The sequence below is a fragment of the Cnephaeus nilssonii genome (genome assembly GCF_951640355.1).
Source record: "Cnephaeus nilssonii genome assembly, chromosome: 9".
Classification (NCBI taxonomy): domain Eukaryota; kingdom Metazoa; phylum Chordata; class Mammalia; order Chiroptera; family Vespertilionidae; genus Cnephaeus; species Cnephaeus nilssonii.
The window spans coordinates 81,574,241-81,592,498 of NC_137080.1; the positions used below are offsets into that span (position 1 = coordinate 81,574,241).

Sequence of the window (18,258 nt, forward strand, 5' to 3'; positions counted from 1 at the left end):
GGTGGGGGCCCCCAATTGCCCTGCCGGTCACCCCACAGATTGGCCCTGATTGCCGGCCAGGCCTAGGGACCCTACCCATGCATGAATTTCGTGCACAGGGCCTCTAGTTTAGCTAGAACATGAAAGAAGAGTAGAGGAAAATATACAGGAAACCTGCCAGGTAGGGAATCTCTGTTGGAGGTCATTGACCTCAGCCCCAAAGGTACTCACTGCAATTGTACATTCGGTTCAGCCTCTCCAAATCGATGGCACTGAAATCCAGGCGCTGCCCAATGATGGAGTTAAACTCAGGGATCTTGGCTGTGATGGTAGGGACACTTTCATTCTTGTTAAATGAGAAAGGCGCATAGTGCATCAGAGACTCATAATCATAGGGTGTGTTGAGGTCTGTGATGAAGCTGTCATCATAGGTGTTAAAGTTGTGCTGGTAACCTGTCAGTGAGAGAATCCACAGGTCCAGTTTGGTCATATCATTTTCCTATCCTACTCACTTTGACTAGATATTCAACTAAAGACAAAGAAAGAAAAGGGAAATAATGTGTGTGTGTGTGTGTGTGTGTGTGTGTGTGTGTGTGTGTATAAAATACATATTATTAATTATTATTAGCTGTTAATCATATCCTAGATAATAAAAGTATAATATGCTAAGTGTCCAACCCATCAGTTGACCACTCGGCTAGTTGCTATGATGCACACTGACCACCAGGGGACAGACGCTCCAACCAGTAGGTTAGCTTGCTGCTAGGGTCTGACCCATCGGGACTGAGCAAGAAGGCCGGACATGCCCTGGAGCCCTCCTGTGGTCCCTCCTCAGCCAGCCAGCCCCCATCGGCTCCAATCAGGACTGGGCAAGATGCCCCAATGGCCCCAATTGCCAGCCAGGCTGAGGAATCCCACCCATGCACAAATTCGTGCACCAGTCCTCAAGTACTATATAATAATATGTAAAATTATATTAATGACTATTAAATACACTAGAGGACCAGTGCATGAAATTCGTGCACGGGGGCGGGGGGGGGGGGGGAGGGGGCAGTCCCTCAGGCCAGCCTGCACCCTCTCCAATCTAGGACCCCTCGAGGGATGTCCGACTGCTAAACGGGCAGTCGGACATCCCTCTCACAATCCAGGACTGCTGGCTCCCAACTGCTCGCCTGCCTGCCTTCCTGATTGCCCCAAACTGATTCTGCCTGCCAGCCTGATCACCCCCTAACCACTCCCCTGCCAGCGTGTTTGCCCCTAACTGCCCTCCCCTTTAGGCCTGGTCACCCCTAACTGCCCTCCCCTGAAGGCCTGGTCCCCCCCAACTGCTCTCCCCTGCAGGCCTGGGTCCTACCCAACTGCCCTTCCCTGCAGGCCCGGTCACCCCCAATTTCCCTCCTCTGCTGGCCTGGTCACCCCTAACTGCCCTCCCCTGCAGGCTTGATTGCCCCCAACTGCCCTCCCTTGCAGGCCTGGTCCCTCCCAACTACCCTCCCCTGCTGGCCATCTTGTGGTGGCCATCTTGTGTCCACATGGGGGCAGGATCTTTGACCACATGGGGGCAGCCATCTTGTGTGTTGGAGTGATGGTCAAGCTGCATATTACTCTTTTATTAGATAGGATAGAGGCCTGGTGCATGGGTGGGGGCCAGCTGGTTTGCCCTGAAGGGTATCCTGGATCAGGGTGGGGGTTCCCTTGGGGCATGGGGCAGCCTGGGCGAGGGGCCTGTGGTGGTTTGCAGGCCAGCCACGCCCCCTGGCAATCCAAGCAGAGGCTCTGGTATCTGGGATTTATGTATCTTCTACAATTGAAACTTTGTAGCCTGGAGCAGAGCCAAACCTCCTGCTCACTCCGTGGCTGGCAGCCATTTCTTTTGGGGTTTGTGTATCTTCTATAATTGAAACTTTGTAGCCTGGAGCGGAGGCCTAGGCCAGCCAGGGCTGCAGAAGCTTAGCTTCCTCCATTGCTGGGGGCATCCCTTGCCTCCTGCTCTTTCCAGCTCTATAGCTGCCACCATTTCTGTTTGGATTTGTTTACCTTCTATAATTGAAACTTTGTAGCCTTGAGTGGAGGCTTAGGCCAGCAACGGCAGGCAGAAAGCTTGGCTTCCTTTGTTACTGGGGAAACCCAAGCCTCCCTCCTGCTCTCTGTGGCTGTAGCCATCTTGGTTGGGTTTATTTGCATATTTGCTCCTGATTGGATGGTGGGCGTGGCTTGTGGGTATGGCAGAGTTAGGGTCAATTTGCATATTACTCTTTTATTAGGTAGGATAATTAAAATGCACACATGATTATAAGTTATTAAATATATGTATATATTTAAATCAAAGGTTCTTTTTATAAATGAATGTGTATTTATATGCATAAGGGTTTAAGAAAGAGAAGATAAGCTCTGGCCAATGTTTCCCAGTGGTTAGAGTGTCGGCTCTCATATGGAAGGGTCACAGGTTCGATTCCTGGTCAATGGCACATACCTGGGTTGCAGGTTCAATCCCAGCTCAATCAAAAAGAGGGCAGAGAACCTGAAAATATACCTCTCTCAAGAAGACATATGAATAGTCAATAGATATATGTAAAGATGTTCAACCTAACTGGCAATTAGGGAAATGCAAATCAAAACTACAATGAGATACCACCTTATGCCTGTTAGAGTGGCCATTATCAACAAGACAAGCAATAACAAGTGTTGGAGAAGTTGTGGAAAAAAGGGAACCCTCATTCACAGCTGGTGGGAATATAGACTGGTATAATCACTATAGAAAGCAGTCTGGTGATTCCTCAAAATATTAACAATAGAGCTACCATACAACCCAGCAAACCTCTCCTGGGTATATATCCAAAAAACTCTAAATCATGTATTTGCAAAGATATATTCACCCCTATGGTCATTGCAGCATTATTCATGTTGGCCAAGACATGGAAACAACCAAACAACACTAGAGAGGGAGACAGAGCAATAGAGGACTGGATAAAGAAGATGTGGTACATATCCACAATGGAATACTTAGTCATAGAAAGAATGAAATAGCACCATTTTCAACAACATGGATAGACCTTGAGAACAATATGCTAACTAAAATAAGTCAGAAAAAGCTAAGAACTATATGATTTCACTCATTTGTGGGATATAAAACTGAAATTCATAAACACAAATAGCAGTGTGGTGATTGCCAGAGGGAAGGGTGTAGGGAGGAAGGCAGTCCCCACATAAGGTGACAGGAGAAGATTTGATTTTGGGTGATGGGCACATGATGCAATATACAGATCTTGTAACATGGAAACCCACACCTGAAATCTGTGTGTTCATGCTGACCAATGTCACCCCAATCAATTTAATAAATATTTTTAAAAGTCATTTCCAATACATTAAAGTTTCATTAATCTATTATTTCCAAAAAATAATGCTTTCCCACTCCCTGAACTAATTCCTAATTTAAAAATTGGTGTTTTCAGAAACACAGTATTGACTCTTTTCCCCAAACACATTGGAAGACTATTTGATAAATTGTGGTTTAGTATAATCAAAACCACTCTACTCAGTTGTCTCAAACAATTAAGGAAGGTAGTGTCCAAGGAAGTCTAACAAAATTAAAGAACATTGAAACTGTTAGAATAATGTAACTGTGTGATAATATTGAAGTAAAACAGTGTTATCTTGGGTATAGATAGTATGGGCCAGGGGCAGAAGAAGAGTGATTCTTATAAAGGAAAAGGAAAAGACCAGTAAATTTTGATTAACCAGAACTCAGACGACTAGCCAGAATTAATGGGACTGGAGGTGCAATTTCAAAAAAAAAAAAAAAAGGTATTAATTTTTGTTGTTGTTTTGCTTTGTTTTTAGACACATATTATTGATTTGTAAAGCAGCAAAAATAAAAAATTATTGAGTATGTCTTAGGGTCATCATGTTCAACTAAACCTTATGGAGGCTCTTAGAACTATATGAGATTTCCTATCCAGAAAAATGATCCTGATATCCTCAAAGACCAAATTTACTTTACTCACTAAAACAGGAAAATAGCATTTTAGATAGATTTTCAACTGAAACTAAGCAAAGTTTCAATTAACCCCTGTTTAAAGTTATTCAACATACACCATTCCCTTGTGTAGGACCATTTAAGATCAGATCAGCACAGTCCATGGGATAGGTCAACACATCATGCCCTCTTTTTAAAAAAATACATATTTTTATTGATTTTAGAAAGGAAAGGAGAGGGAGAGAGAGATGGAATCATCAACTATGAGAGATAATCATTGATTGTCTGCCTCTTGCACACTGTCCACTGGGGATCGAGCCCACAATCCAGGCATGTGCTCTGACCAGGAATTGAACCTTGACCTCCTGGTTCATAGGTCGAAGTTCAACCACTGAGCCATGCCGGCTGTTCATGCCCACTTCTTTTTTCTTTTTTTTAAGATTTTTAAATTGATTTTTAGAGAGAAAGAAGAAGGGAGAGAAAGAGAGAAAAACATTGATGCCAGAGCTGAACATTGATCAGCTGCCTCCTGCCAATCCCACCAGGGATCAAGGCAGCAACCTCAACATGTGACTTGACTAGGAATCCAATAGGCAACCTTTCAGTGCATGGGGCAATGCCCAAACAACTGAGCTACACTGGCCAGGAAGTACCCTCTTTATATTTTATGTTCCCACTGCAGAATCTGAAGCACCTGCCCCACAAATTTGGCCTGGGCATCCCAGGATTGCTTTCAGCAAGTGATAAAGATAATAATAGCAACTCCCCCCCATCCACCTTGGGTTCATACACACCTGGAATAATTTCATCCCACCAGATTTTCACATAATCATCCCGGTCAGTCCTTGACTGCTCATGGTAAAATCCCAAAGCATGGAGGATCTCATGTTGGATGATGGCCTTATAGTCACACCCCTGCCCAATGGAAAGGTTCTGTCCTACGTGTTGGTCACCAACCTCAGACCAGCACCTTTAAAGAGAAGATGAGAATTTTCTCCTAGATAATGCTTAAATGGCTATAATTCATAGGATTTCAGAACACAAATTAGAAAGAAGTTAGGCTTGATTTTTAAAAGAAATTATCAATAGTGTTCTCATACTGTTGATGAGAACAATGGTAAGAGATGTTGATGGTTAAATGATAAGAAACTGGTTAAATAAGAAACATTTCCTGGAGGGATGTTGTGCAGGCTTTAAAAACAATGGTCCATTATAAAAGGGCCCAATTAATCCTAACAATGCATCAGGCAGAAAGAAGTAAAAATGGCATTCTTCCTCACCTCCACAAAACCGTAAGATATTCCAAAGAATAATATTATAGCTTTCATACCAAAATATTGTCTCTGAGTGATGGCTGTGGTTGACTTTAATTTCCTCCTTTATCCTATATAATAAAAGGCTAATATGTAAATCAACCTAACTGCGGAATAACAGGTAGCTATGATGCGCTCTGACCACCAGGGGGCAGACACTCAATGCAGGAGCTGACCCTTGGTGGTCAGTGTGCTTCTACAGGGGGAGCACCCCTCAGCCAGAAGCTGGGCTCACGGCTGGCGAATGCAGCGGTGGTGGTGGGAGCCTCTCCCTCCTCCGGAGCAGCACTAAGGAGCAGCGAGCAGAGTGGTAAAGAACAGCAAGCAGGCGGAGGATAAGAAGCGAGGTGTCCCAGACTGTGAGAGGGCGCAAGCCGGGTTGAGGCCCCCCCACCCCCCGCAGTGCACAATTTTCATGCACCAGGCCTCTAGTATTCTAATGAATTTCCAAATTTCTTGTAATGAGCAGGTGTAAATTTATCATCACAAAAAAGAGCCTCATTACTGACAACATAACTAGGCTTTGGTACTATCCTGAAGCTCCGAAGTTGCCAAGGGACAAGATGAAGAAGTCAAAAGCAGAGAACTTCTAAAATCTGTGCTCTTGGCAAGGCCTGAGGCACACTTTAAACCTTTTCCCTTCACATAGAAAGAAACTATCCAGGTAAGTATTGGTTATTTCTATTTCTATGACCCACAACGCCTCAAACAATAAACTCCATGTCCAGAAACAAATTTGCTCTCCTATCCCTTCTGCAGTTCTACTGTCCATACCCCCAATCTCAGTGAATCAGGTTACCACCTGCCAGTCATCCAAATAAAAACCTTGATCATCCTTGATTCTTCTCTCTTCACATCAGCTAATCACTAGGCTCTGATAAGTCCACCTCTTTACCTATTTCTGAAATCCATTCTCTCTTTTTTATTTCAAACTGCCCCTTTTTAGTGTAGGTCCCTTTCATTTCTTCCTTGGAGGATTGGGGCATCCTTTAATTGATGTCTTGCCACCAGTCTTACCCCACTTCAATTTTTTACCCACTGTTGCTGGAATAATCTTTCTTAAATGGAAAATTGAACACATAATATGACCAGGCGCCTGCTTATGTTCCTGGCTCATCATTCATCATTTTGCCCTTTACAGGCACAGCTTCAGACATTCTGAACTTACTGAGTTCTCCAGGTAAGCCAGATTTCTAGTCACACTTGCTTTCCTCTTTCTCTCTACCCTTCCTTTTCCTTCTTCCTCTCTCACTCTTACTCTCTTCCCACACCCCATTTGTCCTCCCCTCTCCTCTGCCTCTATGCCCTTCCTTCTTTGTCTCTCTAACACTCAGCCCAGCTCTCCCTGAGGTGTCACCTTTCACTATGTTCGAAGTTCTGAAGAAGTGTCCCTATAGCCCATGGCACTCACCACAGCGTATTAGAACCATTTACCTGTTGTGTCTCCACCACCCCCACCTGCAACTGCAAACTTTGTGAGGTCTGAGACTGTCTCATACTTCTTTGTACCTTCAGACTAGCATACTTTCTGGTACATAATAGGGGCTCATATCTATTTTTTAAAGTAAAAGCCTGAGCTAAGAAAACAACCACTCAAGTAAGTACATTACTTAACTTGTATCTAAGTAGTCATCAGAATTTTACTATTTTTAACTGCTGATTTTGCAGACTTTTTTCTTAAGAAGCAAAATCATGTGCTACTTTCCTTCTTCATCTCTGTTACTCACCCATGATTATTAACAAAACCCCCACCATCAGAATAAGACAACCAAATCCAGGCGGCACCTAAAGGCAATGATGGGAACTGCAGCATGTGCTTATTAATACCACCTCCTTGCTGGGCTTGAAGACACAAACACAGTCACAGCACGTGGCAGCTTTGCTTCCCAGGTTGGTTGACATAAACACTCTTGAAGGAAATGGGCTTTTTTTTTTTCAAGATACCATTTATTTCTTCTTATAAACATATAAGAAGAGCAAATTTATATCTAGAATTTTTCAAAGAGGTCCAGCCAACAGAGCACCATAATTTAAAATAGTACTATAACAAGGGTATAATTTATACTTGAATAAACTTGACTTTAAAAAAAAGTAATGTCATTTAAAACATGACCTAAGATAATAATTGAGATACATCTCCCTCAGGCCCAGAGGTATTCAAACAGCTCATTTTCTACATAATATGTTGAAAATGCTGTTTAATTAAAAAATTCAGTTTTTAAAGATTTGAATTTACTTTTAGTTTCTTATCAATTTCTTCTTTTCACCTTTGAGAGAGTTGTCACTTTTATAAACCAGAAGATGCATGATTTTCACACTCTGTAAAATTTTCATACTAACCCATCAAACTGCTGAAAGATGATATAGGAACTCTCCCCTTCATAGGGCTTGAAGTCCACGCAGGACTTGAGGCGGAACATTTCAAAGGCATAGAGAATGGCTCCTTTAGCATTCAGCTCTGCAGAAATCGGTGAAAATATCAGTAAGCATTATTGAGATCTTAGATGATGTACACAACAGAGTTTAGAGAAAATCATGCCACCACATGAAATCCACAGAGGTCCATCATAGATTGTTGGGGTGGTAAATAGATTCCTTGAAAACTGAAACTGAAAAATTAGTTAGGGACATAAATATCAAGCACATACTTTACACACATAATAATGCAAATATAACTACAAAATAAGAATACACATATGTACGTGTATGGGGCTAAACCAAGTAACTTTCCCACTTTCCTTTCCCCATTCCAGCAGACATTCTGGGTTCATTGCCTCAGGAGAGTTCCATGGCAGAGCAGAAAACAGAAGCGACTGGAAGCCATGTGTGTCCTCTGTCTGGATGAATCAAGTTCCTTGGAAAGACATATAGAATGGTGTTCCTTACCCCAGTCTAAAAAATCATCCCTCTCACTGGAGGAAGAAAGCAGAGTGTAGAGAGGTTTGTGGGTTCAGAAAGCATAAGTACATATTGTACTTCCCTGCAAAACCCCTGAGGAAATGGCAAATTGAGACAGGCAGCCCTGCAGGCAGGCTTAGAAGTGATTGCTGTAACCCAAGTTTGGAACCAAAGCAGCAGAAGTCTACTGAACCTGACCAGGCAAGAGCAATAGATGCCTGCCAGTAACGTGTGTGGATCAATGGCCAAAGATCAACTGTCTTTCCTTTTACCTACATGCTCACAGCTGGTATGGCGTAGGACAAGGATCAGGAGGGGAAAACAGATGCTCCAGAATAATGGAGACTGTTTTACTTTGTGTGTGTGGTTTTTCTCTCCCATCGACTCATTGAAGGTAGGTCTCTACGTTAAAAATAAAGCTAAGTTATATACACTTAAGTTCTATTTCTTGCATATTTGGCTTTGTGCATTCTCTAAAAAAAAAGCTTATCATTCTTGGTAGTTTACTAAGTACTTTTATTGTATTATCCTGGCTCTTATTTCATTTAATAAGCTAACAAGTTGGAGATTCCACAATTCAGATGTCATAGGATCATATCAAGGTCAGTAAAGAAATAGTCATTGGAATAATCAGTACATTAATTGTGGAAACAACACAGATAACAACAAGAGCATGCATTAAACTTACTGGATGATTTTCATGTATTTTACTGATTCTTTCTTAGTGACATCTATAATATGAAGAGATGTACCCAACGAAACGTGGCATTACTAAAGTCATGATGTCTCTAGGTTATGTTGCTCTTGTTATCCTCAAGCCATGGAGTGGGAGTGCTAAAAGTGGTTCATTTCAAAATCACATCGCTTCTGACCTCCCACACCTGAACAAGTTGTAAAAAGGGAATTAAGCAAGTCTGCAATAATTTTGTAAAAACCATCCCAACATCATTCAAAAGAAATAAAGTGCAATTGAAGGCCACGGGAAGCCGCCTTCTTCACCGTGAAGCCAGCTCTGAGTTGCCTCCTCTGAAAGCCACACTTGGTGGTTTGTGTGTCGTCTTTATGCAGGTGGTCTGCCCACGTAGGGCACTGTTAGCCCCCGAGAGGAAGGAGCTCATCTTTTGCCTCAGTGATTTCCTAGTTCTCAGTTCTGCACTTTGCCACACATAGTAAGCTTTACATAGTTCTGTCTTGAGTAACCACGTTAATTTTAAAAACGACTAACCCTCCTTTACCTTGTATCAAATAACAGGAGAAAAGTTAACTTCAGACACTGATGACTCCACATATTAGAGGATAGCATGGCAAGGCTAACTATTTTTAGTTCAAGAATCCTTTGAGAGAGTTTTTTATCTGGTAATGGGGAAGGAGCTTAAATCTTACAGATAACAATGATAAACTCTGGAAAATTTTTAAGAAAATAAACTCTTTTAAAGCACCAGAAAATGACTAAAACAGGTAGAGACAATAGGAGAGTTTATTTTTGTGAGGTGGAAATATCACTAGTTAAGATTCAAGTTTATATAGTGTGTATGGGTGTTTTTTTATTATTGTTGTTTTGTTTTGTTTTGTTTTTGTTTTGTTTTGTTTTGTTTTTGCATGATGGCACACTGCAAATTTTTTCAGTGCAAGAAAGAGAGAACTCAAGCATAAATTTGAAGTTATGTCTTCCTGATGTATCTATCACAGGGAAGGGTTCAGGATTGCCTGAGTGGCTGAAAATCAAGAGAGGAAATCCTGGGGCGGGGGTGGGGGGAGAGGGGGGAAGAGTCATGATTGATTGGAAGGAAAGGGGGCTGGTGGTTCCAAAATCTGTCCATAAATAACTCTCCAGTCTTTGACCCATGAACTTAGCATGAATAGAAGTCTCCAAGGAGCTTAGTGAAAAGTAGCAGATAGAAAATTGATTAAACAGGCATCTCAGTTGCCTCCCAGCATAGTGGAGAATTTGAAGTTTAGAATTTGAAGTTTGAATTATGCCCATTAGAGGAGCTGGGGAAAGTCCTGGACATTCCATTGAAACTCCAGAGAGGCCATGATGTCTCCAGAGTAAAGACAAAGGGATCTGTCTTGAACTAAGGACAAAATAAAAACAAAACCTCCACAAATCCAAGATGATCAGTCAGCAATTTAACTGCTCTAACAAAAATTAACACTATCCAGAGGCCAATAACAGAATACAGAATCTCTGAAATGTAGTATTTACAATGTCTAATATATAATTAGCGCCAACAATCACGACCTATTTAACACTGATAGAAATGTAGAATACAAGTTCTTTCAAGTTCATACACCAAGATAAGCCATCAGTTAGACCACAAAACAAGTCCTAATTTCAAGAGATTGCAATCTTAAAGAATCTATTCTCTGACCTCAACAAAACTTGAGGAGCTTCCAATATTTGGAAATTTAAAAACATCTAGTTGACCCATGGATTTTTTAAAAAAATCACAACAGAAATTAGAAAATATCTAAAATAAACTTTAATAAAGATACAACATATCAAAAATTGTGGAAAGCAGTAAAACCCATGCTTCAAATAATATTTATAGTTGTAGATGCCATATTATAGCATTGCATTATATTTTTAAAATGAAGATTTAAAATCAGTGATATAAATTCCACTTTAAATATAAAAAGGAATGCAAATTATACCTGATATAAGTAGAACAAAGGAAATAATAAAGATAAGAGCAGAAAGCAACAAAACAGAAAGCAGAGGAACAAGAGAAAAATGAACAAGTCAAAGTTTGTTCTTAGGAAAAATTAATAAAATCAATACAGTGCTTTAAAAAAGGCAAATTCACAGACTAACAAAAAATATTCATTATATATATTTGACAAAGGACTTTATACTATATATAAAATTCTACAAATAATGAAAAGACAAATAATGTAATAAAAAACATGAAAGAAGCGAACAGACACTTCATAAAAGAAGATACACAAATGGCCAATAGCACACGAAATTGTATTAAGTACCATTAATCATTAGGAAGCTGCAAATTAAACTCACAGTGAGATACCATTTACAACCATTAAAATGTCTACAATTAAAAATACTAAGGACACCAATGTTAGTGAGAATGTGGAACAAATGGGGCACTTATACATTGTTAGTGACAATGAAAAATGGCATTTTCTTATAAACCTAAACATACATTTATCATATGGTCAAACAACTCTATTCCTAGACATTTACCCGAGGTAAATTACAACATAAACTTGTATAAGAATGATCACAGCAACTTTCTTCACAATAGCCCCAAACTTGAAAAAATAATGTCTATACACAGAAAAATGGATAAATAGTTGCAATATATTCATACAAAATAATATTACTGAATAATAAAAAAGAATTAACTACTGATCTACATTAATATGGCAAAACTTTAAAAACATGCTAAACAAAAGAAGCAAATACAATAGATGACGAACTGTTATTCCATTTATCTGTAGATCAGTTGTAAACCAGGTAAACTAATCCATAGGAATGGTAGTTTTCTCTTGGGGGAGTGGGGATGGGGATTGGCTGGAAATGAGCACACAGAACTTTCTGGAGTGATGGAAGTGTGGGTTACATAAGCTTATGTATTTTTCTTTTTTTTTATATTTTATTGATTTTTTACAGAGAGGAAGGGAGAGGGATAGAGAGCTAGAAACATCGATGAGAGAGAAACATTGATCAGCTGCCTCCTGCACTCCCCCCACTGGGGATGCGCCCGCAACCAAGGTACGTGCCCTTGACCGGAATCGAACCTGGGACCCTTCAGTCCACAGGCCGACGCTCTATCCACTGAGCCAAACCGGTTTCGGCAGCTTATGTATTTTTCAAGTCATTGAAAAATGACTGAAAACCATATACTGATTTGTATATTTCACGCTACGTAAATTTAATGAAGGGACCGTATACAAATATTGAACTCTGAGTAGCATGTTCACTTTTCCCAATGGTAAAGGTGATTCTCATGTGGTGCTGAATGCGAACTACCTCTGTACCCTTACTGCTGCTACCGTATTTCAGGCCTCCTGTCTTTAGTCTTGCTCTCCACTAAACTGTCACCTACTTTTCAGCTAAAGAGTCCTTGCTACTCAAGGTGTGGCCAACAGACCAAGAGCATCAGCTCACCTAGCGGAGTGTTAGACATGCAGAATCCTGAGCCCCAGCTGTCCCTGCTCTACATTTTAACCAGCTCCTCAGGAAACCCTAACTCTAAAGTCTGAGAAACAATAACACCTCACAGAGGCATCGTGAAGGGCAAATATCAGGTGAAGGCAGCAGTGCCTGGCTCGTAATTGAGATTCAATAAGTAGGTCTATGTTTTGATGGGAGGAGGGTAGCTCAGGTGTGATAAGAAAATTGTCAAGGGAGGAAACCCTTTAAATTTGCAGTTCCTTCCTTCCCTCTTTTTTTCTTTCTAAAGTTGCTGTTTCTTAAATCACGTTCCAATAAATACAAATGTTCCATGAATTTGCAAGTGTACTGGTAAACCCTTGGGAAAAACAACTCAGCTCACTTTTCCTTAAAATAACTGAGAACAACAGCCGTTGTTTATATCTAGCTCTTCTCCAGGAAAGGGGTGGAGGCAGCCCTGGTGATGGTGGAAAACTCGGAAACATAGTAACATCTCCTGAGAGTGGAGGCGGCCTGGCAGCCCATTAGGGCTGAGCAAGCTTGTCCTGGCTTCCCCTCTCTCTGACCTCCCTCCATCTACCCCATGGGCCTCAGGGCATTGCATCACCTCGGTGCTCAGATATCAGTCAGCTGCCTGAGGTCAGCCAGTGTCCACACATGGCTTCTAATACTTGCTATTTCCACCAAGTATTATTTTCAACAATGAATAAAATATAACTTAGTCCTTTATCTTAAGAGAGAAAAAAGAATACCATGTACTAATACTGAGGAATAGGGACTTCAGTTGTGGAATACAGACTTTTCTGCTTCAAAAATGTGGCATGTTTGTCTTGCAATAAAAAGGGACGATCAGTATGCTGAAAATTGTATTCTTATTCCATATTTAGATTCAGCTGAGCAAACTATTATTTAAAGTGCAAGATTTTATTGCCGTGATGGCAAATTATATTTCATTGTGTTGTCTTTCCTGATGGTGCTTCTGGTATTACTAACATGTTAATGTTTCCTGCCTTTTAAAAATCATTTCAATGCTCTGTATCTTGGGCTCACATTCAATGGATGCATTATCATGCCTCTGATCTCAGCAGATAAGAATTGGCAGGGCTTAGAAAGCCTCTTACACAGGGCTGGTTCCCCCCATCTGATGTGGATGAACAGGAGGAGGGAGGTAGAAGAAGAGGCAAGCTCAAAGCTCCTAATAAAGAACAGTTAGTATTACCCAGATTGTCCGCCAGAATGTAAGGAATGGGGAACTTCCACCTGGCGTTGGGTTCTCTCAGACCATTTCTGGAGTTCTGTGAAAAAACAAGGTACAGGTCACTGGGAAGGCTCATCCCCTGGCCCCCTCCTCCACCAAACACTCACACCGCAAATCATCTGTCACGCAAGTCAACAATTTAGTAGCATTTGTCTTCTGATTATAAACGTGATAGTTCGTTACAGACAATTTGGAAAAGTCAGAGAAATTATGAATAACAAAATCAAGGTTCTCCCCAAACTGAAATAGACGCTTTAAACGTATCGGTGCATGTTCTTCTCTCTCATTCTTCACCTACTAGGATAATTGATTGGCTAAAGCAAGTTCAATAATTACAGACTCTTTTGTGATGTTTGCTATTTTTTTAATCTGTTTCTGTCACCACTGACCACAGTGTAAGTCCTAGTGGATATTGATTACAGATTAGATTCTTTCATGTCCCCCTCAGTGCCCGTCCCAGGGCTCACAGAACAGAGGCGGCACACATCACAGCCAGTCCCGAGGGACGTTGTTGTGTCATGGGCAGGTACTCACCTTCAGGAGGATGTCCCCTTGAAAGAGGTCCAACCCTGCAGCTAGAGGTGGATTGAAAAAAAAAAAGAAATATTTAAATGGACTTTACTACAAGGCATCTCTCATCATAAAATCCATCTTTTCCATTGCAAATCTGTAATTATTCACCTTTATGTGGTGAAAGTCTTTCTGAAACAATGCAAAAATTCCCTCTAATGGAGCAGATGTATATAGCCAATAGGTATCATATATTCTCAATCCTCTGTTTTCATTTTTGAGACAAGAAACTTTGTCCAAGAATTTTAAAATAACAGATGAGTTGGAAGAGACCTTTTTGATGATTGACTCCACACCTCTCACACTTCCGTGGATGAAATGGATTCCTGAGACAGGAAGGGATGTACTAGGTGTTCAGCACTGACTGAGCTTTAACACTCCTGACTTCCCACCCAGGGCCTCTTCCCTTAGTATACCATCCTTCTTTCTGACCCTAGGCAAGTGGGTTGATTTTGTTCTTTCCCATGAAAAGACAATGGTACCCTCCAACACCAAGCAACTAAGGCTGTCACTGCACCCTCCCTTTTCTCATTTCCCTACATTTTCTTAACCTCCATAACCTAACCTATGAATATGATAGCAGCAATGCTAACAACAAGTATTGCTGACACCACTGCCCCTCCAGCAGTAGGACCCCTTTTAGTAGGGGTACTGCATGCTGGTCTAGCCATACTCTTGCTAAGGTTTGTCCTGAGTAACAGTATGCATTTCCTGACACCTGGCCTGGATGGGGGTAGATTAGGGGAGTCATATGAATGGAGACCAACCCCAGTGGTTGGTCAGCATAGATGGATCGAGGAGGGTGAGAGAGTATGGCAAGAGGAACACTTCCCAAAGAAGTACATATCCATTGAGAGCCAGCCTCCAACTATTCAGTAGCCAATTTGTTCATTGTAGCACATACTTATTAAATGCCTAATGTATCCCAGGCATTGTTCTAGGTACTATGGGTATAGCAGAGAATAAAGCAAAATCCTCGGGGAGATGGCATTCTTGTTTGGGGATAGAGGGAGACAAACAAAAATGTAGAGTATGGCAGATGGTGAAAAGGGAAATAGGAAAAACATAAGAAGGAGTAAGGGGAGAAAGAGTGCTGAAGTGAGGGAGTTGATATTTTATAAAGAGTGCTCAGGGAAGGCCTCCCTGAGGAGGTGGCATTTAAGCAGAAATCTGATGGCGTGGGGAGTGAAAGAGTATTGAAGGCAAAGGCAACCGCAAATAGAAACACTCTGGGGCAGGAAAGCCTTGATGTCTTAGAGCAGTGCTTTCCAAATGCTAGGGTTGCTGCCCCCCACCCCTAGGGTTGCTGATCAATAAGTCTGGGGTAAGGCCTGAGAATTTTCATTTCTAACAAGTTCCCTGTGATGCTGATGCTACTGGTTGGGGGACCACACACTGAGAACCACTCTTGTAGAGAAATAGCTATAAGGTCAGGAAGATTGGAGAGCTCAAGTAAGTAAGGTGGCTAGGGAGAGGGGTGTAGTAATGGGTGAGAAAGCTGGCCAGAGTCAGGTCATCTCAAGCTTTACTCTGCCTAGGAATCATCTGAGATCTATCAAAATGGAGATGCTGATTCTATAGGTCTGGGGTAGAGCCCAACATGCAGCATTTCTAAGAAAGCTCTTAGGTGGTACAGGTAGTATTGTCCTGTAAACCGCACTTTGAGAATCAAGACTCCAGGATCTTTATTTTGTGCTAGATGGGATGTCGCCAACACGAAGATTGAAAGATTGGAATCTTGTGATTGGAAGACTGGATGGGAGAAGCCGCATGGCCTGGTTGGCACTGAGAGCTCTGTCACCTGGTAGAGAACAGCCTGGACAGGAGGAAGGCACAAAGGGAAGAGCAGTTAGGAGGCCACGACAAGGACCAGGCCAGAGATGAGATGGCTTAGGCCAGGATGGAAAAAGAGAAAAGTGCTGAAAAGTCACAACTTGGACATAATTTGATGGTAGATCTAACAGCATTTGCTGACAGGTGGTGTGTAAGGTCTGAGAGAAAGACAAGAGTTAGGGAAACTCTGAGGTCAGAGTCTGAACATCTAGAAGGAGGAAAATGCATTAAATGAAATGAAAAAGACTGAGAGGAGCAAATCTTGGGGTAAAAAAAAAAAAGATTATATCAGCATCATGGGGCGTGGAGAGAAAATTGTAAAAAGGTGACAATTTTCTCTATGTGATTTTCCCCAACATTTTGTGGTTTCTGGCTATGTGGCAAAACCAATCAATCTTGTCAGCTCATTTGGAATGACTTAAAAAGAGAAAGGACACACATGGGAAAATTTATTCTTGGGACCATACTTCAGAGGTGGTGGTGGAGATGAAGAGTAAGAAGTGGGTCTAAGTAAAACAAGTATTTTTTACTAGATAAAGAAGGATGAGATTAGGAAACTCTAATTCTAAGTTCAGCCTGTTTTAAAGTAGAGCAGATCCTCTCAATCACTACACCTTGACTACCTGACCTAAGGAGAGATCATTTGTTGCCTGACTCAAGTCTGAGGACCCACTCACCCATTGACCTCACTAAACTATTTCTACCCCCCACCTGTTGTCATTCTCAAGCTTTTCCAATTAAATATCAACTAGCCTGACATTTTTGTAAATGGGACAACGTCAGAGCAATTTAACTGCCAGGTTTTTTAGTTTTGTGGTCTTGAGATAGCACTGAGCTATGAGTCAGAAGACCTGGAAGTGATCCACATCACTTGCATCTGTGACCTTGGGCAAGCCACCCCAACCCCAAGGAGCTGCTGTCCCTTCCTGCAAAATGAAAATAGCACTTTATTCCACTACAGGATTTGACAAATAAATGTGTAATTAGGTACAAAAGCTTTTGTAAACTATAGGTGTCTATGACCATGATACTTCTATTTCCCACCAATCCTAAACAAAAAACACCCAGAATGTAGAGGCTTCTCCTTAATTTTAGAAGCAGGACAGAAAAAGAAAAAAGAGAGATGATAACTCAGCTTCTCTCTCTCTCCTCTCAGTAACCAATGAGACTGATAAATTTCTTCAAGAAATACGTTTGTGGGCAAGATGTTGAAATAGAAACACCTTTGTACTCTTCTCGAAGTCCTAAGTAAACAGTTGTTAGTGAATATGATGGCCCATGAAGGGCTGGGTTTTTCTTCCTGCTAAAGATAACCATGGGTATACTCCTTATATTTTTCTTTAGCAAGCAGAATAATCATCCATTTTTCTTTCCTGTTTTTCAAAATGGAAATTGGCAAAGTGACATATTTATAAACAACAATCTTGTTACATATTTATAGATTTACTAAACACATACTATGTCTCCTAGAAAATTTGATCTAACCATCATTCTCTTTCCATATTTCCATTTTACAGAAACTCTGAAAATTCTAATGATGCACCAATAAGTAATTCTCCCCCCAAAATTACCCAATAATGTATTATGAAGGTAATAGCTTTTCAGTAATTCTACTACAGGATTTGAAATTATTTCAAGGCATTAACAATATGGAAATTGAACCCACCTAAGTTGATTTCTGAAATATCCTTCTGTTCATCAAACTCTGCATCATGTACTGTTAAAAAGTGGGAGAAAAATTGTTACTAGTCTTGCTGAATAAAAGAGAGAAAGTCCAGAAACACTGTCTATGCATTTCAATTGGGCCTTACCATTTCCTTTAGAATGATGCTTAATCTGAAAGAAAATATACAAAAAGTGGATAACATATACTTAGAGTTGATAACTCTAAATATCCAGAAGAGCAGAATTTGACTTACCGATACAGCTGTTACGTGAACAAAAAACAAGATGAAAGAGAGAATGCAAGTGGCCCTAGTCCACACCATTGTTGCAAGTGAACAAACGTTAGCAAAGACACCTTGTGATAAATGCCTCTTGGACTTTGCCCTGGCTGTCATATTGGAAACTTTGACCCTTTCATATGCACTATAGTGCTAAAAAAATAGTCAATGAAAATGTCATTGACCCTTTGGAGGGCCGATACTAAGTTTAACATAAAGGCTCAAGCTTCAGAGACCAGGGAATAGTTTGAAAAAATTAATAGTGGGATAAGCATATAAACACCAATAACATTCCTATTATGCCAGCAATAACTATTCATAAAATATAACAGGTAAAAGATCAGTTTCATGAT

At 40.9% G+C, this 18,258-nt stretch overlaps 1 protein-coding gene across 1 annotated transcript in view; it reads right to left on the reverse strand.

Annotated features, from left to right (window-relative positions):
* MEP1A (meprin A subunit alpha) overlaps nt 1-17,950 on the reverse strand; it is a gene marked incomplete at its 5' end in the record, with an annotated part of 38,851 nt that extends 20,901 nt beyond the window's left edge. The window contains 8 exons of the mRNA XM_079781608.1: nt 211-432; nt 4,750-4,925; nt 7,609-7,726; nt 13,521-13,596; nt 14,094-14,134; nt 17,629-17,679; nt 17,774-17,798; nt 17,882-17,950. Of these exons, the coding sequence (XP_079637734.1) occupies nt 211-432; nt 4,750-4,925; nt 7,609-7,726; nt 13,521-13,596; nt 14,094-14,134; nt 17,629-17,679; nt 17,774-17,798; nt 17,882-17,950 (778 nt within the window). The remainder of the gene's footprint in view (nt 1-210; nt 433-4,749; nt 4,926-7,608; nt 7,727-13,520; nt 13,597-14,093; nt 14,135-17,628; nt 17,680-17,773; nt 17,799-17,881) is intronic.
* Between the last annotated feature and the right edge of the window lie 308 nt (nt 17,951-18,258).